At 37.1% G+C, this 27,365-nt stretch overlaps 1 protein-coding gene across 2 annotated transcripts in view; it reads right to left on the minus strand.

Moving 5' to 3' along the window:
- Positions 1-13,890: 13,890 nt before the first annotated feature.
- The window catches only part of PLSCR2 (phospholipid scramblase 2), a 57,854-nt gene continuing 44,379 nt past the window's right edge, over positions 13,891-27,365 (minus strand). For both annotated transcript variants that reach the window (XM_023215376.1, XM_023215375.1), the window contains 2 exons: positions 20,234-20,297; positions 13,891-14,119 (listed from right to left, as the gene is read on the minus strand). In XM_023215376.1, the coding sequence (XP_023071144.1) occupies positions 20,268-20,297 (30 nt within the window). In that variant the 3' untranslated portion in view covers positions 13,891-14,119; positions 20,234-20,267. The remainder of the gene's footprint in view (positions 14,120-20,233; positions 20,298-27,365) is intronic.

Here is a 27,365-nt window from a genome sequence, read left to right on the forward strand (position 1 = left end):
AAAATAATATTATGACACAGTTCAGCTAAGCATTCTATCATTATATAAGAAGAATACAATTTTTTCATGTTTCCTGTAACTTCCTTCTGATCTCTCAGATACAGTACTGTTAATAAATATATTTCCACTAACAGTCTTGTAAAGTAATCCAGGAATATTCCATTATGCGCCTCAAAGTTCTTCCAGCTTTAACCCATTACACAATTACAAAGCAACTTATGTATTTTTAGGTACTTGCTACAGCAAACAATGTCCCACTTCCAAGTACCAAAACCTGTATTCATTTCCTATTGCTGCTATAACACATCACTACACTACATACTTAGTGGCTTAAAACAACACAGGTATGATATTATAGTTATGAAGTTAAGAAATCAAAATTGAATCAGCAGGACTCTGTTCTTTGTAGGGCATCTAAGGAGAGAAAAAATGCGTTTTGTTGCAGGTGTTTTTTTGTTTTGTTTTGTTTTGTGGGCTTATCCATCTTCCAGAGACTGCCTGTATCCCTTGGTTTGTGGCCCCCTTCCTCCATCTTCACAGTCAGCAGCATAGCGTCTCCTTCCCTCTTTTACTTTCTGCCTTCATCCTATAAGGACACCTGTGATTATATCAAGGCCTCATAGATAATACAAGATAATTTCTCCATATTAGGAGCCTTAACTTAATCACACATGCACAGTAACTTTTGCCATTTAGGACAAAGTAATTACAGCTTTGGGGGATTGCAATATGCACATCATTGGGGACCATTATTCTATCAGTCACATCTTGACTACTGTGACTTCAAGGTAGTTGATTTTCAAGGCTTCTGTAATGCTGAGGAGAAGGTGATGGAAATAAGGTAAATCAAAATGTCACAAAGCTCACTCTTCTTACTGAGATTTTCCCATTTTTCTTGAATAAATCTTCTTCAGATTGTTGCAAGCCTTTGGTTAATTTTCCAAGTTCTGAAAATTGATGTTGACAAGTTTTACCAGTGTTCTGATTGCTTTTATTGAGGAGCAGATTTTTAGACACCCTCACTCTAAATTTGTGTAAAATAATCAACATATGTAGGGAGACTATTACTAGGAAACAAATCAAAATATAGCATCTGTGTGCACTGGTTAATATACAAATATATAAACAACAAATACACTTCTAAAAAATTCCAATTACCCACCTATTAATTTTTCTATATTTTCAATAAATGTATTGGTTTTATACAATATAATATTGTATATATATATATATATATATACACCATTGTATATGTACATATAAATATATGTGTTTTTAATGTTTGCTAAGTAATGCTGTATTGATTTTTTTTTACACTCATAACCAAGCAAAAAGATATAAAGCAATCATGCTGAATAAATTGGTTATCTTTCAAATGTTTTCTCAAAGAATCTCAATTTTAAATAGTTGCTCTAGTATTGATTATCTGTAGTTTAATAAAGCAATATATTGCTGCTGGTGAACATTAAATACAAACAATTTTTAAACATTGTCATGATTTAAATACTTTCTATGTCATAGATCTTCAAGCAACAGTGATGATCACATAATTATATAAAATGGATAATTTACGTGAATCCTTAGAGAGAATAGGTATATTGTATTATGCTTCAGCCAAATTATAGGTTTGTTAATTCTAGAAGAAAATTCTGGCTGAATTCATGAAATCTCATACATACAAACAAGATTTGTAGTTGGTTCAGTGTGGGACCTTATAGATTATTCCTAGTTCAACTCTCATCTCAGTTTAATAGATCAAAAACATAACCCTTAGATATATTGTGTGGTCACTTAGATTTATTAATGGAAGAGCTAAAAAGAGAACTCAGATATCCCGAAGAGAAACAGCAGAAGCAGCTGTGATGGGTCATGGAAGAAGAGTGGGGAGTATAGATGGAGAAAATGTATCAAGGCAGGAAAAAAGAGGCCTGTACATATATATTTTACACAAATGTTTAATCATAAATCAGAAGAAAGATGGGGTTGAAGGCTTTTTTACTATGCGTCTATGTTGTTTATTTCTGTGTTCCCTAGATACAAACATAAATGTCTACTTCCTACTTTGTATACCGAAGATCTATGTGGGTGTCTCATATTTATAGTATAGTAAACCCAGAAACCTAGGCATATTCTACAAAAAGAGAGCAGGATTTTATCTCATATTAGATCAGCAGCAATGAAGCATCAGAAAGGTTATAGATTCTTTAGCCTGAAGACTACTATTTCTTGGTGTGGGTTATATAAAATCTCAATTAGATCAGCAATGAAAAAGACTATAGACATAAACACAGGGTAGTTGTCAGTTATGGACATCAACATTTGAAACAGAATAGTTTCTGGAAACTACATGTGGAATTGGGTACCTGATAGGTAAGTTGAAATGCTTTGGTCCTCTGCCTGGCCCACAACCCACTGTCTCTCAAAGTTGCTGTTAGGAAGAGTCTAAGATGGGCCGATCCAAGCAACCACAATAAACATTCCATTCAGAATTTTGAAGGTAATTAGGTCTATGAATACTTGCATTTGTTTTTAAGTCATTTGCTTCTGAAAGTAGTGAATGGGTGGGACAACACAATTGGTAGGTCAGTGCAAATGCGGACCTTTGGGCCAAATCAGGCCAGAACAGGTGAGGGCTTAGCCAGAAAAACAGTTTTGTGTCTTTGTTTTTAATTTGAGGGACATTAGCTGAGCTGCACTTTCAGTGTCCTACCTTTGTTCATTCTTGTCTGTCTTTTAAGACATCTACAGTATCATGTATTTATCTTATTTGCCTGGCCCCAGCAGGCAGTTGAGTCATGAGCCCTGGCTAACAGATTCAGTTCTGGTCAATATGAGTCATAAAACAAAGCTTTCAGAGACATACAAGTGCACAGAAATAAGATACTGTCTTTAATCTTCTATTGGTATCAGGGTTACCTTGTTCTACCCATTCTGGCTGGCACCTCCATAAGGAGTTTCTCTGAGAGAATCTCATTCACATCATTCATGCCTAGAAGTCAGAGTGTGATCTGGCATGAGTAATATTAAACAAGAAAACCAATAGGAATCTGTAGGAATTGCTTGAGAATTCAAGTGTCCAGGGTGATATTTTAGATTTTGAGTCACAGATTAGAAAACTGGCCAATGAACGTAGCTGATCCGAATCCCACACAAAGTGTTTTTGTGTTTTTTTTCTTTATTTCTTATTTATATAAATTGTGACTCCTTTTTCTCCACCCACCCAGCCTGCAGGAGGCTGAAATTCCTGGTAAATAGAGAGGACAGGGACAGCAACCTAAGTGAAGACTGCTATGACTGGTGTTATCACAGTCATCAGAAAATAAACTTTCATCATTCCAGTTTCCGGGTTTCCCATTGATGGAACTGGTTATACATGGTTCCGCTTAGCAGACCAAGTTGGAACAGCTATGCACTGCATAATTTATTAGCTACACTGGTTCTGACTTGAGCCAGCAAGAGAAAAAAGAAGACTGAGATTCTTAGTGAGCAAGCCGGTCAATGCACTTGACATGTTTCAAATTATTTATTCTCTTTCTTCATTTGTAGAACAAATTTCTCCTAAGACCTTTCTCCAACGGAACACAAGTAAGTCCACATGTGGCTGTAACTCTAAATTGCTCTTCACTTCAGTGCATATAAGTCTCCAAATATTAAATCCCAAAACCTAGAAGCATAGGGGTAGACCTGGTATAATAACAGGTTTGTGATCTGTGAAATAAAGCAGGACACTGCCACAAATGAAGCCGAAAATAAAAATGGACCACCCTTTAGATAAATCAGAGGTCTATATTTCTTATAGTATTTATAATACTATGATATTGTAATATTTTGCTTATTAGGATGTCAGCAGTGTGTGTGGGCATCCCATTTGGAGGGTCTGTGGGAATGAAGTTTGCATATATTCAGCTGTGACTGAGACCTAAGCCCAGATTGGCTAGACTCCCACTGCATTCTTATGTTCTTACACTATTGTGGGCTCAAGAACACAAACATTCTTGATTCTTTGGTTCTGTCTCTTTCCTCTCTTTGTTGTGCCTCTCTCTCTCTCTGGTTAGATTCTCACGAGAAAATACTAACTCTACTTAGTTAACAGTATTTTAACTTGGAAGTAAAATTGATAACTTTTTCTACTTCTATTCAATATCAGTTATTTCATTTGCCTCAATACTATCTATAACACATTACTTATTTAGGCTCCACTAATGTTAGGTATGACTGTAAAATAAAGATTATTCTAAAAGTCACATAAAGTAGTCATGCATTTGGTCCACACACAAAAAATATTCAAGCTTCACCCTTAAAACATCTGCTTTCCATCATTTTTTTCTAGTAAAGAGCTTTAATATTCAATGACTTACAATATGATTTGTGTACCTTAAAATATTTTAGATAATGCTAATCAGGTACCCTTAAAATAGGTAGATTATCCTGCATCATTCAGGTGGACCAATATAGTTCCAAGCTTCCTCTGAATGTGGGAGAGGAAAGTAGAAGAATTGAAGTCAGGGAAAGAAAATGTTACAGTGGAAGCATTTGCTGGTTTTGAAGATGGAAGGAGGATCAAGAAATAGAGGTGGCCTCTAAAAGTTGAAAAGATAAGGAAACAGATTCTTCCCTAGTGCTTCCAGAAATAATGAAACTCTTCCAATAAGTTGATGTTAACCCAATATGTTAATCTTCTCAGGCTACCCAAATAAATTACCACAGACCAGAGACCTTAAACACAGAAATTTATTTTCTCATAGATCTAGATGTTGGAAGTTCAAGATCAAGTTATCCTAATGTAGGTGACAGGTTGATGGGTACAGCAAACCACCATGGCACGTGTATACCTATGTAATGAAACTGTATGTTCTGTACTTGTAAACCAGAACTTAAAGTATATATATATATAAAAAGATCAAAGTATCAGCATGGTAAGTTTCTGGTGAGATCTCACTTCTTGATTTATACATGGCCACCTTCTCACTATGTCCTCTCTTGGTCTTTCCTTGGTGCTTGTGCCCAGAAAGTGACAGAGCTCTCTGGTGACTCTTCTTATAAGGACACTAACCCTTTGGGATCAGGGTCCCATCCTTATGACCTCATTTAATCTTGCTTCCTTATAGGCTCCATCTCCAAATACAGTCACATTGGGGGTTTGGGCTTCAACATCTGAATTTTGAGGGGGCACAGACATTTCATCCATTACACCATGTAAGACTCATTTTAGAGTTTTGACCTCAGAAATCATAAGACAATACATTTGTTTTATTTAAAGCCACCAAGTTTGTGGTAGATGGTTATGCTAGCAATAAAATCCTAATATAAATATTGGTACAGGAATCCCAGCTTTTATGCTGTTTTGCTTTCTATAGTTTCAGTTACCAGCACGGTCAACTGAGGTCCAAATATATTAAATGAAAAATTCCAGACATAAACAATTCATAAGTTTTAAATTGTGTGCCAGTCTCAGTAGTGTGTGAAAATCTTGAGCTGTCCCTGTGGGATGTAAATTATCTCTCTGTCCAGCAGATCCACACTATCTCCACCATTCTCCCATAAGACATTTTCATTATCAGTTTGACTGCCATGTAGCACAGTGGTTGTGTTCAAATAACCCCTGTTTTAATTAATAAGGGCCCTAAAGTGCAAGCGTTGTGATGCTGGCAATACAGATATGATAAAGGGAAGACATAAAGTGCTTCCTTTAAGTGAACAGGTGAAAGTTCTCAACTTAAGAAATAATATATATGTGTATATTTATATACATATATGTGTGTGTGTGTATATGTGTGTGTGTGTATATATGGAACCTCAGTATATATATACTAAGAACAAATCTTCTATCAATGAAATTATAAGGAAGGAAAAATAAATTTGTGTTTGTTTCACTGCTGCACCACAAACTGTAGAAGTTACAGCCATAGAGCATGATAAGTGCTTAGTTAAGATAGAAAAGACATTAAATGTGTTGCACCAGGAAGCATTGAAACTATGTGAAGACTCCAGCAAGGGATCCCCTGAAATGAATGACATCAAGTCATTTATCACAAGTAAGAGGCTTCATCTGCCCATTAAGAAGCTGCTACCACATTTCTGGAAGAGTTAAAGAAGTTAAGGGGAAAGTATACCATCCAAATGTGGCTCTTCTGGAAGAAGATGCCTGAAAGAAACTACATTCATAAAAGTGCAAAAAAGATACCAGGACATAAACCATGAAAGGACATATTAACTCTGGTCCTATGTGGCAAGCCATATGTAGAGTTTGGTACTATCTACTATTTGGGGTTTCCACCATGGGTGTGACTTGGGTTTCCTGCAGACAAGAGGGTGGCAACTGTATCTGGAAGTGGGGTGCTGAAGTTAACAAATATCTAAAAATATGGAAGTAGCTTTGGAATTTGGCAATGGGCCAGGCTGAAAGGATTCTGGGGAGTATGATAGAAAAAGTATAGATGGCTTAAACAGATGTTTCATATAAATACGATGTTAATGACTCTGCTGGTCAGTCTCAGAAGTGAGGTTCATGAGAATAAAATAAGTACTATTTTAAATAATATGTCATCATGAGCAGACTGATGATAGAAATATGGAGTTAAAGGCCTGGAAGGGGTGCGAGCTCAGATAAAGAGGAAGAACCTATTATTTGAAACTGGAGAAAAGTGGATTTTTGTTATATAATGGCAGAAAGATGAGCTAAATTTTGTGCCTCATTAAAGTTATTATTTTATTCTTTGTAAATTAACAAGTATCTTATTGAGTGCTGTTTTGAGACAATGTAAATACACTTTTACTCCTTGAACTTTCCACCACTGATTATAGAAATCATTTATGATTTCTTGCTAGAATGAAATTGTTGTCATAATGATTGCCAACTGAGATTTTTTTTGAATTCAATCATTTCTTCTACGTCTAATTAGCTTTTCTGCAAACAAAGGAACATTCTATTTTTTCCCTATTCCTCCCTCTCTGTCTCCCCCCTTTATTTTCCTTCCTTCCTTTCTTCCCTCCCTCCCTCCCTCCCTCCTTCCATCCTTTCTCCTTCCTTCCTTCCTTCCCTCCTTCCTTCCTTCCTTCCATCCATCCATCCATCCATCCATCCATCCATCCATCCATCCATCAAAATCATTTACTTAAGTGTCTGATTATTCTACCTATTGGATTGGTGGTGAATATTGCTTTCACTGTCAAACAAAGAACTTCAGAGGAAGTCAAGATAGACGTTCCCTTAACTGATCTTTACTTACCCAAATTACGGGGTTGACTTTTTAAACTCTCTATAAAACCTACCCATGATGCCCAAATTACGCTGAATGTGTGTGACTAGTACCTGAAATTTGTCCCTTTTATTCTCTAATTGTGAGGGTACATCTGCCCTAACAAGTTGAGTTCTACACCGACAAAGAGTGATTTGTATTTTTTCTTAAACTAGTTTATGCAAAACATATTCATTAATATTACAGAAAGCAGATAAGTATTTAGTACTTAAACTAAAGATTAATTTAAAAATGTTTTCCACAAGAACTAACCTGAAGTCTTTGAAAACACTTATTAAAGCTAGTTGCTAAAGTTGGTATGAAACACTAGAAAATGGTAGTAAAAATCTAGTATTATGTGTCTTTAAACTCTAGTTCCATTTATACAAAAATAAAATGTGTATCTTTATAGAAGAAAGACAAGGTAGAACAGCAGGTCCACACTTGGCCTTTGGTCCTACATCCAAAGACTAGAAAATAAATAAATGATATAAAAATAATAACAATAGTAGTAGTAGTAAACTTCACCCTCAATTTGTTTAAAAGAATGCATGCATTTAAAAAATATTATTCTTCACTTTTTATTGATATTTTATTTAAACAAGTGCTAATCTCAGTATTTTCACATAAATGGATTTTGACAACTTTGAGAAATTTCAAGATTTGCAATACAAATCAATTCACCCTGTAAATTTGAAAGATGGGTAATTCAACAATTTTAGGCCATATACTGTGTATCCAGTTTTAGCATGTTCAAAAAGAACTTCTCTAACTCTAGAATCCATACTAGTTCCTAGAGAACAATTAGTCAAGCCATGGTGCTAAAGAAAAATGTACAATTTCAGACAAGCCCACCATCAAGATTCCTGGAGACTGAAAGAGAGCTACATGGAGGAGGAAAGACCTGATTTGATCTTTCAGGAATGGTTGGAAGATCTAGGAAAGTCAGCAGTCAAGAGAAAGAGCATGAATAAGATGGATGAACTTCTTAACATGGCTAACAAGGCACTGCATAATCTTGCCTTCCTTCACATGCCTCACCTCCCTCCCTGTCTAGCACCTGCACACAAGAATACAAAGCTATTGGTCCAGCCACATTGCAGAGGACCGATGTGAATTCTGTCCAAGTTCTTTCCTCTGTCTAAAACTATATTCTCCCCAATTCCCTTGTGCTGAGCAAACTTTCTGTCTTAATTTAAAAGTCACCACCCACAGGAAGAATTTCATTAAAATTGAGTTCAGCATTCCTAATACTTAGTTTCTATATAGTTTTAACTCGATCATAACACTTTTCACATGTATGCCTGTACTTAAGTACCTTGAGGATGATAATTTGGTTCATTATTGAGGCCAATATACCTAACAAAACCAGTAGCCCAGAGCAATATCTTTGTATATATTTATTAATTGACTGCTAATCAACTTTATCTCCTTTAAATCAATCCATTTTATATTTTTATATTGGTTTCCCCCTCAGTTCTCATGGAATAAATGCCACAAATGCATTTATATGAGTGACTATCTTTTCACACACACACACAAATTAGATCTGCAAAACAAAGGGTTTTGCAAATAAATCCACTTCTGCTGGTAATTAGCAACAATGGTGAGAAAATTCTGGCAGTACAATTTAAAAGAAATGTACTTAGAAAGTACATGGTAGATCCAACTTACTCTGTAAAGGGTATCTGAAACATAATTTCTCTGAATTATCTCTGAATTACTACTGTCTCTTGGCAATATCTGATTAAAGTTGAAATGTTTCTTAGCAACTGATTCTCAAAAGAAAATGCAGTTTTAGGAAGAAATAAACCAATGTTTGTTTCCTATCTCTGCCAGGACAGAAATAACCTCAATATATTAATGACAAGAGACCAGAATCCACAGGCAGAAACAAATTGCCATTAGTAAGCAAGTAGATTTCAAGTATCAGTTTTCCAAATCTAGTTCATTTCCAAATTAGATAAATTTATAACCTGTCATTAATAGGATATTTTCAGCCACAGAAGTGATAATGTTAGATTAAAATTTGACTTCAGTGTTTGGTTTGTGGTAATAGTAAGTTCAGAACTCTGTGTATTGTTTATCATTCTATAGCCCTCCCACCTTGTAAATCCTGAGTTCAAACCCTATATTGTTCGGTTATGTTTCATCTGGCTTTAGGGTATGAGATTGTTACTACCCTCAGACAATGGCTGCTGCATTTTGATGCTATGAGGCTAACAAAAAACAGTCTCTAGCCCAGATGCTTGTCTACACTTTTGTGAGATGAGAATCATTCCTTAGGACTTATTTTGTCTTCTGAGAGGATAATCAATATTCATTGTAGGGTTCAGAATGGTTTTGTATGCCATTAAAAGTTGCAAAACAGAAATTTAATGTAGCCCAGATATTCCACATTGACTTTGAGTCACCTCCCTGTTTTAAAAACTGTTGATCTTCACCAACACACAGTCCTTTTTATTTTCTATGTTTGTTCTGCTGCAGGAACCTTCTCACATCCCTGAGCCCGTATTAGATCACTAAATCTTCACACTGACCTTATGAGGTAGTGTATTAATCCATTTTGCATTGCTTTAAAAGAATACCTGAGGCTGAGTAATTTATACAGAAAAGAGGTTTGTTTGGCTCATGGTTCCTCAGGCTGCACATGAAGCACAGTGCCAGCATCTGCTTCTGGTGAGGCCTCAGGAAGCTTACAATCAAGATGAAAGGTGAAGGGAACCAGCATGTCACATGGAAATGGAGGGGGCAAGAGTTTGGAGGGCTCAGAAGAAGACAAGAAGACAAGGGAAAATTTGGAACTCCTTAGGGACTTGCCAAGTGGCTGTGACCAAAATGCTGACGGAAATACAAACAGCGAAGGTCAGGCTGACAAAGTCTCAGAAGGAAATGAGGAATTTATTGGGAACTGGAGCAAAGGTCACCCTTGTTATGCCTTAGAAAAAAGAACTTAGCTGCATGGTGTCCATGCCCCTGGAATTTGTGGAAGGTTGAACTTAGGAGTGATGACTGAGGGTATCTAGTGAAAGAAATTTCTAAGCAGCAAAGCATTCAAGATTTACCCTGGCTGCTTCTAACAGCCTATACAGATGTGGGAGCAAAGAAACGACTCAAAATTGGAATTTATTTATTTATTTATTTTTCTTGATGAAGTCTCCCTCTGTCTCCCAGGCTGGAGTACAGTGGCGTGATCTTGGCTCACTGCAAGCTCTGCCTGCCTGTTTCATGCCATTCTCCTGCCTCAGCCTCCTGAGTAGCTGAGACTACAGGTGCCCACCACCATGCCCCACTAAGTTTTTGTATTTTTAGTAGAGACGGGGTTTCACCATGTTAGCCAGGATGGTCTCGATCTCCTGACCTCATAATCTGCCCGTCTCGTCCTCCCAAAGTCCTGGGATTACAGGCGTGAGCTACTGCGCCCAGCCAGAATTTATATTTAAAAGGGAGGCAAAGTATAAAAATCTGAAGCATAGCCATGTAGAAAGAAGGAAAAAGCATTTTCAGAAGAGGAATAAAAGAGGGCTGTAGAGCCACCACTTGCTAGATAGATTAGCATGACTAAATGGAAGCCAAATAAACCTTTTTTTCTTTATAAATTACCCAGCCTCAGGTATTTTTTGTAGCAACACAAACAGACTAATACAAGTACACACTATTATCAATGACAACTATACTATTGAAAATTGAGGAAAATTAAGGCACAGGGAGAAACACAGAGTTTGAAAGAGATAGGGCCAGGTGCAGGAAGGTTCTAGGAAAGTCAGGCTGCTATTGCATGGTGGGTAATAACAAGGACAGGAGTAGGGCAGGACTTGGAGAAAACTCCTGTGCACTCTTCTGGCACTTCATAGCATCAGTAGCACTTAATTATGCCCAGAGCCATTTTAAATCATTCTATACTTAAATGATAGCAGCAATTGTCTATTGAGTTTTTTCTAATTACACTAATGTTACAGTAGCTCCTTTTGGGCCCAAACTCAACTAAAACTTTAACACCTAAGCTGTAGAGAGATGCTAATTAACTTGATACCAGGAGTCCACACAGTGATTTTCTGCAATTTAACTGCCTATATGTTCTTTTTTGTTCCTGTTCTCAGCCTTGTCTCCGGTCTACACTTTCACTTTCCTTGACCCCCAAGTCTCCTCCAAGAGGTACTCAGGTCAGGCAGTCACATCTCTTAGCCTTGTTCTTTCCCGCCCTCTTTATTCTCCCCCTTCCCCACTGATCCATGTCCCCAGAAATTCCTTCCCAAGACAAAACACAGCTCCATCCCCCAGCCATCACATCTCCTCCTCTTCAATGTTACTCCTAGTCAGGGATACCCACTGACCTTCCATTCACTGTTACAACCACCCCACAGTGACACAGGTCCTAGCATGAGGCAAGCACCCAAACCTCTCTCCTGGGTGTTAGACCTTCATGGAACAAGAAAAGAAACGTCTCACTCATTGCCCTCACCCTCAGGCCAAGGATGCTTGACTTCTGGGGAAGGGGTGGGAGCAAAGAGGGGTGAGAGAAGGAAGGGCTGTGTAAAGGAGGCACTTTCTGTCTTAGGATAATAGTAGAGACAATACTCTAAGCAGTTTCTCCCCACTAAACCACTTAAGGGACGGGGCCATGAAAAGGAACTTTCTCAGAACTTTTTTACTCTAGTTGTTTCTACCCCAAATCACTACATCTGCCTGCTTGTTCATTATCTTTTGCCTGAAAGTTTTATCAACTTTCTCTTCTTCATCCCACAACTCCCTTCACATAAACATACCCAGACACAACTCAAACTTTTAGCCAACACTGGCCTCTTAGTGAATGCTTGCTGCATGATGACACGATTAAAGCAGCAAGTTGGCCAAGACGCTACAGTCTCTGACTTCAGGATTATGTTGAATTGGGGTGTGCCTGCTTAAGAGGAAGGCTTAAACCAAAACATCAGGGAATATTCCATCCCCCATCTCCCACCACCAGCTAACTAACTAACAATAATTAAGTGGGAAGAACAGTGAATTACAGCGAAGAATAACACAAGACACAGATTATCTCCGAGGAGCAAACACGTGGTAAAACCCTCTGGCAAAGTAGCCTACATCATGAACAAAAGTTATCACTAAAAGAATATGAAGGCTGGGGTGCAACAAAGGTTAACTATACAACATACTTGAAACTAAGCCAAGCTATGGGCTGCATAAACACAATTTGCAGGCCAAAAGGTTTACCACAAGGACAGGCAAGCTCATCAAGCATTAAAAAAAAAAAAAAAAAAAAAGGCTTTATTATCTTCTTTCATGTACACATCAAGATCCATGTGATGCTGTGTCTTAGTGCATCCTATTAGGTGGTACTTGATTTTAATTGATCCTGTTACTGATGTTTACTTTAATCATTTTGCTTTGAATTTAATGAAGTTGCCTGCTAGACATTCACTAAAATGTTACTCATTTTCCCTCTGAAATCGAAAGAATTTGAGGGAAAATAAATTGAAACCTTGTATATCATGGTCTTCATCAAACCTTTAATTAACTTATAAGAATATCTGTATGAACTTACTGTGTCTAATTTTATTCAGGAAGTAAGAATATTCTTAATTTTGTCCGGGAGAGCCCTTTCAAGTTTCTTCCTTTATCCTTTTGACATGTCAGCATCGTTCTCTTGAGCATCTTCTTGATTTTCCACAAGTTGTACAAAGTTTATCTTGTACCTTTCCCTACCAAAATCCTGGGATCAACCATTCTCAAAACAAGCCCAGTTGATTTGAGTGGAAAAATAGTATCTAGAAGCCAAGATTTAGGACTTGGTGGACAAAATGGTGACCTGAGATATGATACATTTCCTTTGCTTTTTCAAGGTAAGAAAGATGGGCAAAGTGAGCCACTGCTGGGAATGAGCCTAAGACACCATATCTGTATAAGCCACAGCATGCTGAAGGAAAAAATTCCTACAGTGGTAAGGTCTCAAAGGCAGGTATGTGAAAAAGGGGGGCAAGGACAAAAATACTTCTATAGAATCTACCTTTGTGTTGTAAATCCTTTGATTCTTTTAAATGCCTGCTATTAAAGTGTGCTAAATTTGATTAAACACTGCTGGTGAGGTAGAAAAAATAATAAACTAGAATGTGGGTATATCGTGGAAGTTAAGCCACAGAAACCATTCTATTACTACCTAACAATGTCTTCCATATACCAGCCATGTAATAATTGTTTTTTGAAAAATAATCATGTCATTTTCATTCATTTTTGTCTGCTTTATGGTAAATCCATTAATTTAAAGACTACAGTATGTTTTGACTGCAAATAAATGTTTTTACATTAAAAACATATTCTCTTGCCTCCATCTGATTTCTGCTTCTGGAGTTCTTATTGTGCATGAATTGAAATTGACATATTTGTTTGCTAGGTCATAACTTTTTTTCTTTATATTTAGTGTTTAATCTTACTTCTGGGAGAATTTCCAAAACCTATTTTTTATTTATTGTGTTAGCTATCTACTTTATGCAAACTGTTGTTTTAGTGCCTCCATCATACTTTAAAATATGGTCATCATATTTTTCAATTTTATTAAAATTTGGCACATCAGAATGTTCTTTTTTCTCTATGCTTGTTTCAGAAACAAATACACACCATTCTCTCAAATCTCACTAAGATTCAAATTAAGCCTTTTTTGCAATTCCTAGTATTTTTATTAATTAACTTGATAATTGTTGATGTTTGATGATTTTTCTCCATGTAAATATTCAGTGCAAAAATGTTTATCTAGTATTTGAATTTAAATGAGTTTCACAGATAGTGTGCGAGTTTTTCCTCACATCTTCCTTGCGCAGTAGAAGAAGGAAGAAACCGTTTAGATCAGTTATAGCTTCATTTTGCCTAGCCAAAGATCCGGAATCCTATGCAGAGAGAGAAGAAAGAAAAGTAAGATATGGCTGTAAAAGAGATAATGTCAGTACTTCTAATCCTCATTTTGGGTTGGTTTTGCATTTGACTGCCATATTTGCAAGCCCTCCCCTTCTCTAACTGGCACAACTAAAGCCACATACAAATACCTCAACTTGACTTGGCATACTGTCTATACTAAGCATATGCTAGAGATGAGTGCCCTGGGTACCCTTCATCATTGGAATCTGGCATCTGATGAATTATTTAGGCTGCTGGGAGGTCATCTAGACATTGCTTTTTCTGTAGCTCCACTGCCATACCGATGTTCTCATCCATCATTTGCCATTTGGGGTTATTGGCCTTGGTAGAGTACTGCTGGTGGTAACACTTATGAGGAGAGTGGCTGTTGGAAGTGTTTGCTGAAGATGAAAGGGATACCCTTATTTCCTAAGCACGCTTTTCCTTTGCATGAAGTAAATTGTGGGTTAGCCGTCCCCTCTCTCAATTCAATCTTTCCACAAAACAAATTACAAATGCCTTTAAGTTTCTGACAGCTGGAAATCCTAGTTTCCAACACTGGTAGAGATTTTACTACAAAATATTGTAAGTCTTCCCTTTCTTTTTTAATACTGAACTTTATTGAAAGTGAGATAATAAAAAATTTAAACTATGTCAGGATAACATCTCTCACTGTATTGGAAACCACACAAAAATATAATAATATATACCCAATGGCTCAAGGCAACTGAACACTGTTCTAAATTGCTGATGAGAATTCATAGAGAAATAAATTCTATGGAGGATAATTTGAACAGATATTCTACTTTTCAAATCACTTCCAAATATGCACTAGGAAAAATATAAAATATGTATGCCTGTTTATTCATGAAAGCTTACTTGGAATAGTAAAAAATTTCAAGGAAAGTGAAAGTCCAATTGTAGGGAATTGTTTGAAGAAACTGACGTAGCCACTTAATGAGATACTATGCAACTAGTAAAAGGAATGAAAACATCTCTATGTACTTATGTAGAATTTTATATGTATCTTACAATATAACTTTGCCCTGAAAATTTATAGGTCCTTAATATATACAAAAATAAAATTAGAAGAGAAAATTCAATCCCTAAAAATTAAGAACAAATGGAAACAAATGATTTTATTTATTTTTACAAGAAAGTCATTTCATTTTGTTTTATTTCCAATAGTGATTTAGTGATTCAATTTTTCTTTTGCTGTGCTCTTTTTAAAGGTGATTTTATTTATTTATTTATTATTATTATATTTTAAGTTCTAGGGTACATGTGCACAACATGCAGGTTTGTTACATATGTATACATGTGCCATGTTGCTGTGCTGCACCCAGTAACTCGTCATTTACATTAGGTATATCTCCTAATGCCATCCCTTCCCTCTCCCTCCACCCCATGACAGGCCCCAGTGTGTGATGTTCCCCATCCTGTGTCCAAGTGTTCTCATTTGTTCTGAATGTTCAGTTTCCACCTATGAGTGAGAACATGTGGTGTTTGGTTTTCTGTCTTTGCTATAGTTTGCTCAGAATGATGATTTCCAGCTTCATCAATGTTCCTACAAAGGACATGAACTCATCCTTTTTTATGGCTGCATGGTATTCCATGGTGTATATGTGTCACATTCTCTTAATCCAGTCTATCCTTGATGGACATTTGGGTTGGTTCCAAGTCTTTGCTGTTGTGAATAGTGCCGCAATAAACATAAGTGTGCATGTGTCTTTATAGCAGCATGATTTATAATCCTTAGGGTATATCCCCAGTAATGGGATGGCTGGGTCAAATGGTATTTCTAGTTCTAGATCCTTGAGGAATCGCCACACTGTCTTCCACAATGGTTGAACTAGTTTACAGTCCCACCAATAGTGTAAAAGTGTTCCTATTTCTCTACATCCTCTCTAGCATTTGTTGCTTCCTGACTTTTTAATGATCACCATTCTAACTGGTGTAAGATGATATCTCATTGTGGTTTTGATTTGCATTTCTCTGATGGCCAGTGATGATGAACATTTTTCCATGTGTCTGTTGGCTGCATAAATGTCTTCTTTTGAGAAGTGTCTGTTCATATCCTTTGCCCACTTTTTGATGGGGTTGATTGATTTTTTTCTTGTGAATTTGTTTAAGTTCTTTGTAGATTCTGGATATTAGCCTTTTGTCAGATAGGTAGAGTGTAAAAATTTTCTCCCATTCTGTAGGTTGCTTGTTCACTCTGCTGGTAGTTTCTTTTGCTGTGCAGAAGCTCTTTAGTTTAATTAGATCCCATTTGTCAATTTTGACTTTTCTTGCTGTTGCTTTTGGTGTTTCAGTCATGAACTACTTGCCCATGCCTATGTCCTGAATGATATTCCCTAGGTTTTTTTCTAGGGTTTTTATGGTTTTAGGTCTAACATTTAAATCTTTAATCCAACTTGAATTAATTTCTGTATAAGGTGTAAGGGAGGGATCCAGTTTCAGCTTTCTACATATGACTAGCCAGTTTTTCCAGCATCATTTATTAAATAGGGAATCCTTTTCCCATTTCTTGTTTTTGTCAGGTTTGTCAAAGATCAGATGGTTGTAGATGTGAGGTATTATTTCTGAGGGCTCTGTTCTGTTCCATTGGTCTGAATCTCTGTTTTGATACCAGTACTATGCTGTTTTGGTATACTGTAGTATAGTTTGAAGTCAGGTAGTATGATGCTTCTAATTTTGTTCTTTTTGCTTAGGATTGTCTTGGCAATGCAGGCTCTTTTTTGGTTCCATATGAACTTGAAAGTAGTTTTTACCAATTCTGTGAAGAAAGTCATTGGTAGCTTGATGGGAATGGCATTGAATCTATAGATTACCTTGGACAGTATGGCCATTTTCACAATATTGATTCTTCCTATCCAAGAGCATGGAATGTTCTTCCATTTGTTTGTGTCCTCTTTTATTTCACTGAGCAGTGGTTCGCAGTTCTCCTGGAAGAGGTCCTTCACATCTCTTTAAGTTGGATTCCCAGGTATGTTATTCTCTTTGAAGCAATTGTGAATGGGAGTTCACTCATGATTAGGCTCTCTGTTTGTCTGTTATTGTTGTATAGGAATGCTTGTGATTTTTGCACATTAACTTTGTATCCTGAGACTTTGCTGAAGCTGCTTATCAGCTTGAGGAGATTAATATTGTTATGTGTGAATGATCCTGTCATTATGATGTTAGCTGGTTATTCCCTCATTAGTCAATCCAATTTCTTCTTAGCATCGGTGGTCTTTACAATTTGGCATGCCTTTGCAGTGGCTGGTACCGGTTGTTCCTTTCCATGTTTAGTGTTTCCTTCAGGAGCTCTTGTAGGGTAGGCCTGGTGGTGACAAAATGTCTCAATATTTGCTTGTCTGTAAGGGATTTCATTTCTCCTTCAATTATGAAGTTTAGTTTGGCTGGATATGAAATTCTGGGTTTAAAATTCTTTTATTTTAGAATGTTGAATATTGGCCCCCACTCTCTTCTGGCTTGTAGAGTTTCTGCCGAGAGATGCACTGTTAGTCTGATGATGGTCTTCCCTTTGTGGGTAACCCATCCTTTCTCTCTGGCTGCCCTTAACATTTTTTCCTTAATTTCAACTTTGGTGAATCTGACAATTATGTGCCCTGGAGTTGCTCCTCTCAAGGAGTATCTTTGTGGCATTCTCTTTATTTCCTTAATTTGAATGTTGACCTGACTTGCTAGGTTGGGGAAGTTCTTCTGGATAATATCCTGCAGAGTGTTTTCCAACTTGGTTCCATTCTCTCCATCACTTTCAGGTACACCAATCAGATGTAGATTTGGTCTGTTCACATAGCCCCATATTTCTTGGAGGCTTTGTTCGTTTTTTTACTCTTTTTTCTCTAAACTTCTCCTCTCATTCCATTTCATTAATTTGATCTTCAATCACTGATACCCTTTCTTCCACTTGATCAAATCGGCTACTGAAGCTTGTGCATGCATCAGGTAGTTCTCATGCCACGGTTTTCAGCTCCATCAGGTAGTTTAAGGTCTTCTCTGTGCTGTTTATTCTAGTTAGCCATTCATCTAATCTTTTTCAAGGTTTTTAGCTTCCTTGCAACGGGTTTGAACATCCTCCTTTATCTCGGAGAGGTTTGTTATTACTGATCGTCTGAGACCTTCTTCTCTCAACTCGTCAAAGTCATTCTCCATCCAGCTTTGTTCCATTGCTGGTGAGGAGCTGCATTCTTTTGGAGGAGAAGAGGCACTCTGATTTCTAGAATTTTCAGCTTTTCTGCTCTGGTTTCTCCCCATCTTTGTTGTTTTATCTACCTTTGGTCTTTGATGATGGTGACGTACAGATGGGTTTTGGTGTGGATGTCTTTTCTGTTTGTTAGTTTTCCTTCTAACAGCCAGGACCCTCAGCTGCAGGTCTGTTGGGAGTTTGCTTGAGGTCCACTCCAGACCCTGTTTGCCTGAGTATCACCACCAGTGGCTGCAGAACAGCAAATATTGCAGAACATAAATGTTGCTGCCTGATCCTTCCTCTGGAAGCTTCATCTCGGAGGGGCCCCCAGCCATATGAGGTGTCAATTGGCCCCTACTGGGAGGTGCCTCCCAGTTAGGCTACTCAGGGTTCAGAGACCCACTTGAGGAGGCAGTCTGTCCATTCTCAGATCTCAAACTCTGTGCTGGGAGAACGACTACTCTCTTCAAAGTTGTCAGACAGGGGCATTTAAGCCTGCAAAAGTTTCTGCTGCCTTTTGTTCAGCTATGCCCTGTCTCCAGAGGTGGAGTCCTCAGAGGCAGCCAGGACTCCTTGAGCTGCAGTGGGCTCCACCCAGTTTGAGCTTCTTGACCGCTTTGTTTACCTACTCAAGCCTCAGCAATGGCAGATGCTGTTCCCCTAGCCTTGCTGCCACCTTGCAGTTTGATCTCAGACTGCTGTGCTAGCAGTGAGTGAGGCTCCATGGGCGTGGGACCCTCTGAGGCAGGCGTGGGATATGATCTCCTGGTGTGCTGTTTGCTCAGTTGGAAATGCAGAAATCACCCATCTTCTGGGTCACTTATGCTGGGAGCTGTAGACTGGAGCTGTTCCTGTTTGGCCATCTTGGAACCTCCTCCTTAAAGGTGATTTTAAAGGAGGTAAGTGTGCATGGTCTAAAATGCCACCTGGATGGTTTATCCAGTTTTTTTAATAACAAAAATAAAATATGCAAAAATTATATCAATAAATTTTACTTTAGGAATTTGATTTTTGGCATCAAATAACCTAAGACCACTGATGAAGTATGCTTTGTAAAGATACACGTATTTTTTATTTTATTTACATCTGATTAATCTTGTAACTAACATATTCTGGGAATGATAGAATACAGGAGCCATGTGATAATAAATAACTTCAAAAGTGATAACAATACCAAATTTTAGAATGAGTCTATCTTTTGGATAGACTCACATAGTCATGTCTTTATTTACTGAAAACCATAAAATATTGTTAATTTATCATGTAGTCATTATGAAAATCTTATTTATAGTATTAGGTTAGCTGATAGGAGAAGTTAAATATAGTGTGCTTTCCTGAAGATTAAAAAATACTTCAGCCTGGGTGATAGAGCTAGACTCTGTCTCAAAAAAAAAAAAAGAAAAAAAAAATTCTCATTTACTTTTGCTTGAGAATATGCATATTAAATATTTAGCATGGTAAAAGAGACTGAAATTGTGTCAATTTTAAGTTGTTTTCTGAGTATACAGTATCTGCATATTAATTTTTACTATAAAATAAATTATAACTAGCTTTAAAAAGTAAAATATAAAACTTCTTTAATAAGCCTTTAATTTTTGCTTATAAAATGGAAACTCAGACTATAATTCAAGTAGTCTTTCAAAGGAGGTTTGTGTCTAAATTTAAAAATTCCTATATTCTTTTCCCCAAATATACAATGAATAATCTAATAAAATATATAAAACATTTATAACCCAGTGATAAAATAAATGTTAGAATTTGAAAAGTGAAATTATGTACTCAGAGCTACAAGCATCGCAGCTTAACTCACACAGGTGTAAGTCATTTAAATAAAGAAAAGAAAAATCACTGAATTTTTCTTTTAGATAACCCTAATCAACATACAGACTTCAAATTTTCTGAGGAGACTTACATTAATCCACTCCCATACTCTGACATTCCAGTCATTACCTAGTTCTTTCAAAAAACATGTAGTCCTAGATAAAAACAAAAATACAGAAATGAGTTCTCAGAAACCAAACAGAGATCAGATGCAGAAATGCTAAGGGATCTGATGAAACACAGTTAAGTGTCTGTTAAATAAGAAAAATTAACTATAATAAGTAATGGGAGAAAAGTCTACAGGTATAAGATCTCTACCTTCAACTATCTATTTTAATAGAAATTAAATCCTATAATCCTATGTATTTATTGATACCTGCATTAATTTAATTAATCCTATGTCAATTTCTGTAAGTGTCACTTTTATCCTCCTGAAATCTTTCTTATTTAATGTTTTGCAGTCCTTCTCTAGTAATATAACTCTTCTTGTAATTTGAATTCATTCCATGTACAACAAATTAAGAAAATAATTCCATTTACAACAGCATCAGAAAGTATTAAATACTAAGGAATACATTTAACCAAAAAGGCAAACATTCTGTATACTGAAAACTATAAGACAATCTGAAGAAGGCGCAAATAAATAGAAAGATATTCTGTGTTTCTGGATTGGAATAATTAATATTGCCAAGATGTCCCTACTACTGCTGAAATGGAACAATACAGATTCAAATACCAAAGAATTTTTCACAGATGTAGAAAAATTTGTATGGAATCACAAAAGACCCCAAATAGCCAAGCAGTCTTTAGCAAGAGAAACAAAACCGGAGGCATCACACTACCTGATTTCAAAATACATTACAAAGATATAGTAGTCAAAACAGCTTGATACCGGCTTAGAAACAGACACACTGACCAATGAAACAGGAGAGGAAGCACAGAAATAAACCCAAACATTTATAATCAACTGATTTTTGACAAAGGTACCACCAGCACACAATGACACAATGAGGAAAGGACAGTACCCTTAAATAATGGTGTTTTGAAGACTAAATATACGTACAGAAGAATGGATTTTGACCCTTATTTCACACCATATATGAAAGTAAAATTAAAATGAATTAAAGACTTAAATATAAAACCTGTACTGTAAAACAACTAGAAGAAAATAGAGGCGGAAATCTCCATGAAATTGGTTTGAGAAATGATTTCTTGGATATGACCCAAAAAGCACAGACAGCAAAAACAAAAAGAGACAAAGGGAATTTCCTCAAATTAACAAGCTTCTGTGCAGCAAAGGAAGCAATAAACACAGTAAGGAGACAGCCAATGGATTGGGGGAAAATATTTGCAAACCATATATCTGATAAGTGGCTATATCCAAAACGTATGTTGAACCATTTTTGCTTCTCTGGGATAAATCCCACTCAATCATGGCAAATGATCTTTTTGATGTATCGTTGATTTTGACTTGCTAGTATGTTGTTAAGGATTTTTGGATCAATGTTCATCAGGGATATTAACCTGTAGTTTTCTTTTTTAAATATGTCTTTGTTTGGTTTTGGTATCAGCATAATACTGGCCTCATAGAATAAGTTTGCATGTATTCCTTCCCCCTCAATTTCTCAGTAGCTTGAGTAGCACTGGTATTCATTCGTTAAATGTTTGGTAAATTTCAGTACCGAAGCCATTGGGTCTTGGGTTTTTCTTTGCTGGGAGACTTTTTATTATGGCTTTGATCTTATTACTTATTGTCTGTTCATGTTTTAGATTTTTTCATGGTTCAATCTTGGTAGATAATATGTGTCTAGAAATTTATCCATTTCTTTTAGGTTTTCCAACTTATTGGCATACAGTTGTTGATAGTAGTCTTTAACCATCCTTTGAATTTCTGCAGTAACAATTAAAGTGTCTCCTTTTTCATCTCTGATGTTATTTATTTGGGTCTTCTCTCCGTTTTCTTAGATCCTCAGGCTAACGCTTTGTTGATTTTATTTATCTTTCCAAAAAAAACAATTTTTACTTTGTTGATCTTTTTGTATTTTTTTAAATTTCAATTTTATTTATTTATTTTTGCTCTGAACTTTATTATTTATTTTCTTCAACTAATTTTGAGTTTGATTTGCTCTTGCTTTTCTAACCCTTTGAGATTCATTGTTAGGTTATTTATTTGAACTTTTTTCTACTTTTTTGATATGGGGGCTTATTGCTATAAACATTCTTCTTGGTACTGCTTTTGCTGTATCCCACAGCGTTTAGTATGTTCTGTTTCCATTATCATTTGTTTCAATTAACTTGTTAATTTCCTTCTTGGTTTCTTCATTTACCCACTGGTAATTTAGGAGCATATTGTTTAATTTGCATGTTTTTTTTGTTTGTTTGTTTAATTTCCACAAGTTCTTCTTGTTATTGATTTCTAGTTTTATTCCACTGTGGTCAGAGGAGATATTTAATTTAATATCATTTTTTAAAGAATCTTTAAGACTTTTTTTGTGGCCTAACATATAGTTTATCCTCAAGAATGAGCCATATGCTAAGGAGACAAATGTGTATTCTATAGCCATTGGATTAACTGTTCTGAAAATATCTTTTGGGTCCATTTGGTTTATAGTGCAGATTCGATTTTATGTTTTTTTGTTGTTTCTCTGTCTGGAAGATCTGTCCAGTGCCGAAAGTAGGGTGTTGAAGTCTCCAGCTATTATTGTATTGGGGTCTATTTCTCCTTTTACCTCTAATAATATTTGCTTTCTACATCTGAGTGCTGCAGTATTGGGTGCATATATATTTACAATTGTTACATCTTCTTGCAAAATTGACCCCTGTATCATTACATAATGCCTTTGTTGCCTCTTTTTACAGTTTTTGTCTTGAAATCTATATTGTCTAAGTATAACTAGTCCTGCTCTTCATTTTCATGGAATTTTTTTCCACCTTTTTATTTTCAGTCTATGTGTGTCTTTAGAGGTGAAGTGTGTTTCTTGAGGGCAACAAGTGGTTGGGTTTTTTTATTTTTTATTTTATTTTTTTTCCCATTCAATCATTCCATGTCTTTTGATTGGAGAGTTTAGTCCATTTATATTCAATGCCATTATTGATAAGTAAGGACTTATTCCTGTCATTTTGTTATTTTGTTTTCTGGTTATTTTTTGTGATATTCTCTTCCTTCTTTCCTTCCTTCTTGTCATCCTTTTAGAGAAAGGGATTTTCTCTGGTGGCCTGTTTTAATTTCTTGCTTTTGATTCTGTATGTATCTTTTCTATGTTTTTGATTTAAGATTACTCTGAGGCTGGCAGATAATATCTTACAACCCATTATTATAAACTCATGGAAACTTAACACTGATTGCATGAACAAACAAAGAGAAAAGTAATAAAAAAATCTACACTTTAATTTCATCATCCCATTCTTGTTGTTTCTATTCATATGTTATTATACTGTCTATGTCTTTTTTTTTTTTTTTTTTTTTTTTTTTTTTTGAGACGGAGTCTTGCTCTGTCGCCCGAGCTGGAGTGCAGTGGCCTGATCTCAGCTCACTGCAAGCTCCGCCTCCCGGGTTTACGCCATTCTCCTGCCTCAGCCTCCGGAGTAGCTGGGACTACAGGCGCCCGCCACCACGCCCGGCTAGTTTTTTGTATTTTTAGTAGAGACGGGGTTTCAGCGTGTTAGCCAGGATGGTCTCGATCTCCTGACCTCGTGATCCGCCCGTCTCGGCCTCCCAAATATACTGTCTATGTCTTAAAGAGTTGTTGCAATTTTTATTTTAATAGGTTTATATTCTAGTCTTTCTACTTACCATATGAGTAGTTTGCACACTACAATCACAGTGTTATAATATCCTGTGTTTATCTGTGTACTTAATATTTATTACCAGTGAGTTTTGTACCTTCAGATGATTTTTTGTTACTCGTTAACATCTGCTTTCAGATTAAAGAACTCCCTTTAGCATTTATTGTAGGACAGGTCTGGTGTTAATGAAATTACTCAACTTTTGTTTGCCTGGAAAAGTCTGTATTTCTCCTTCATATTTGAAGGATAATTTTGTTGGATATACTATTCTATGATAAACATTTCTTTCCTTCAGCACTTTAAATATGCCAAGCCACTCTCTTCTGACCTGAGAAGTCTGCTGCCACATGTATCAGATCTTGCTTTTATGTTATTTATTTATTTTTTTTCTCTTGCTGCTTTTAGGATCCTTTCTTTATCATTAACATTTGGGAGTTTGAATATAAAATGCCTTGAGATAGTTTTCTTTGGGTTAAACATGCTTGGAGTTCTATAACCTTCTTGTATTTGAATATTTATATCTTTCTCTAGGTTTGAAAAGTTCTCTGTTATCCCCTTGAATAAACTTTCTACTCTTGTCTCTTTCTCTACCTTCTCTTTATGACAAATAACTCTTAGATTTGCCCTTTTGAGGCTATTTTCTGGATCTTGCAGGCAAGCTTCATTTTTTTTTTATTTTTAATTTTTGTCTCCTCTGACTACGTATTTTCAAATATCCTGTCTTTAAGCCCACTCATTCTTTATTCTGCTCCATAAGCTCTACTGTTTAGAGACTCTGGTGCATTCTTCAATACATCAATTGCATTATTCAACTCCAGAATTTCTGCTTGTTTCTTTTTAGCTCTTTCAATCTATTTGTTAAAGTTATCTGATAGGATTCTGAATTCCTCCTCTGTGTTAACTTATATTTTGTTGAGTGTTCTCAAAACAACTGTTTTGAATTCTCTGTCCATAAGTTCACATATCTTTGTCTCTCCATGATTGGTCCCTGGTGCCTTATTTAGTTCATTTGGTGAGGCCATGTCTTCCCAGATGGTCTTTATGTTTGTGGATGTTAATTCATGTTCGGGCATTGAAGAGTTAGGTGTTTATTGCAGTGTTTGCAGTCTGGGCTTGTTTGTACCTGTCCTTCTTGGGAAGGCTTTCCAGGTATTCAAAATAACTTGGGTGTTTTGATCTAAGTTTTTGATTATTGCAGCCATATGTACTTTTGTGGATACCCCAAACCTAGTAATGCTGTGGCTCTTGGAGACTCATAGAGGTAATCCTAATCCCTTGGCAGTCTTAGGTAAAATCCAGGAACATTCCCTGCGATACCAGCAGACTCTTGTTCTCTTCCCTGACTTTCCCCCAACAAGGAGCATCTCTGTGCTGAGCTGCCTAGATCTGAGGGAAGGGTAATAAAAAAACCCCTGTGACCACCACCACTGGAACTGCACTGGGTCAGACTCAAAGCCAGCACAGCACTGGGTCTTGCCTAAGTTCTGCAATGACCACTACCTGGCTACCACCTATGTTCACTCAAGTCCCAAGAGCTCTACTATTGGCAAGTGTCAAATCCAGTCAGGCTTGTATCCTTTCTTTCAGGGCATCAGGTTCCCTCCTGATCCTGGGTAGTTCCAGAGATACTGTCCAGGAGCCTGAGTCTGGAGTCAGGAACCTTAGTTGAATCTACTTGGTGCCATATTCTGTGGCTGAGCTACAACCCAAGTTGCAAGGAAAAAAATCTTCACATGCTTTTCTTCCATTTCCTTAAGAAAAAGTGTCTTTCCCCTTGGCCACCACCACCCCAGGCCCATAATACATACTGTTTAGCTGCCATTGATGTTAAGTATTACCTAGCTACCACTGATGTTCACTCAAGGCCCAAGGGCTCTTCAGTCACCTTGTGGTGAATTGTGCCAGTCCTGAATATCTCCCTTCATGGCAGCAGGCTCCCCTCTGGCCCAGCACAAGTTCATAAACGCCATCCAGGAGCCACGGCCTGGAATCATGGACTCTAGAGCCCACTGGTGTTCTCTCCTACTGTGGCCAAGCTGGTATACAAGCTGCAAGACAAAATCTTCTGTCCTCTTTCCTCTTCTTTCCTCAGGTAGGAGGGTTCGGGCATTGAAGAGTTAGGTGTTTATTGCAGTGTTTGCAGTCTGGGCTTGTTTGTAGCTGTCCTTCTTGGGAAGGCTTTCCAGATATTCGAAAGAACTTGGGTGTTTTGATCTGTTTTCGGTTACTGCAGCCATATGTACTTTCCCATATCTCCCCATATCTGCCACAGCTGAGAATGTGCTGGGCCACACCTGAAGTAAGCATGTCTTAGAGTCTCCCCTAATGCCCACAGCAAGTACTGCTTGGCTACCAACAGGACAGACATTAGAACCCAAGGGCTCTTTAGTCAGCAGGCAATAAATCCTAGCAGGACTGGGTCCTTCTCTTGAAGGCAGTGGGTTCTCTTCTGGCCTGCAGTGTGTTTAGAAACATTGTCTGGGTACTAGGGGTGGTATCCAAGTTGCAAGAAAAAGACCTCTTTATTCTCTCCTCTCTCCTCCTGAAGAGGGAAGGAGTCTCTACTGGAACTGCAAGCTGTGCTGCCTAGAGTTGGGGAAGGGGTGATGCAAGCACTCCTTGTGCTGCCCTGGCTGGTGTCTCACTAGGTTATAGGCACCATGAGTCCAGTGGCTCCATGCCCAGCACAGCACAGCACAGGGACTTGCCCTGGTATTGTGATCCTTGTGGCTTAGAGTGTCTTTCAAGTTTATTTAGAAGCCCAGAGCACTTTAGCTCATGGTAGCAAGGTTTGTCAGAACTCAGGTTCTGAATGGTGGGATGAGCAATGCCCCTCTGACTAAGGCTGGTTTATATGCTGTCTCCATGAGTGCTATGCCACATGTTACTTTCTGCTATGACAGGGAAGCACAGAGTTCCAACGCAAAATCCCACAATCACTGTGTTCTCCCTCCCCCAAACACACGGATTCTGTCTCTCCACCAGATAGCCACTGCCAGGTATGTGGGAGGAGTGGTTTAGGCAATTCAGGACTGTCTTTTCTACCCTCCTCAGTGCCTTTTTTTAACGTGATCTTTAAACCAGGTACAATGATCATTTGACTGATTTTTAGTTCTTATGAAATTGCTTTCTGTTGTGTGGACAGTTGTTCAATTTGGAGTTCCTGCAATGGGGATAATTCTCAGAGCCTTCTATTCAGCCATCTTCATCAGCTTCCCCTGTTTAACTTTACCCCATTATTTTCATTGCCATTTACTTGTTGAAGGAGCTAGGTCCTTTTTGCTGTATATTCTCTGTTAAGGTTTTCTGATTATATCACCAAATTAATGTTTAAGATATCTATCTGGCGTGTCAAACTTTGATTGAATATTGGAATCACCTGGGAGCTTTAAACAGCTTGCAGTCTTCATCCTAACTCCAGAGATTTTAATTTAGTA

Source organism: Piliocolobus tephrosceles, chromosome 2, assembly GCF_002776525.5.
Source record: "Piliocolobus tephrosceles isolate RC106 chromosome 2, ASM277652v3, whole genome shotgun sequence".
Taxonomy (NCBI): Eukaryota; Metazoa; Chordata; class Mammalia; order Primates; family Cercopithecidae; genus Piliocolobus; species Piliocolobus tephrosceles.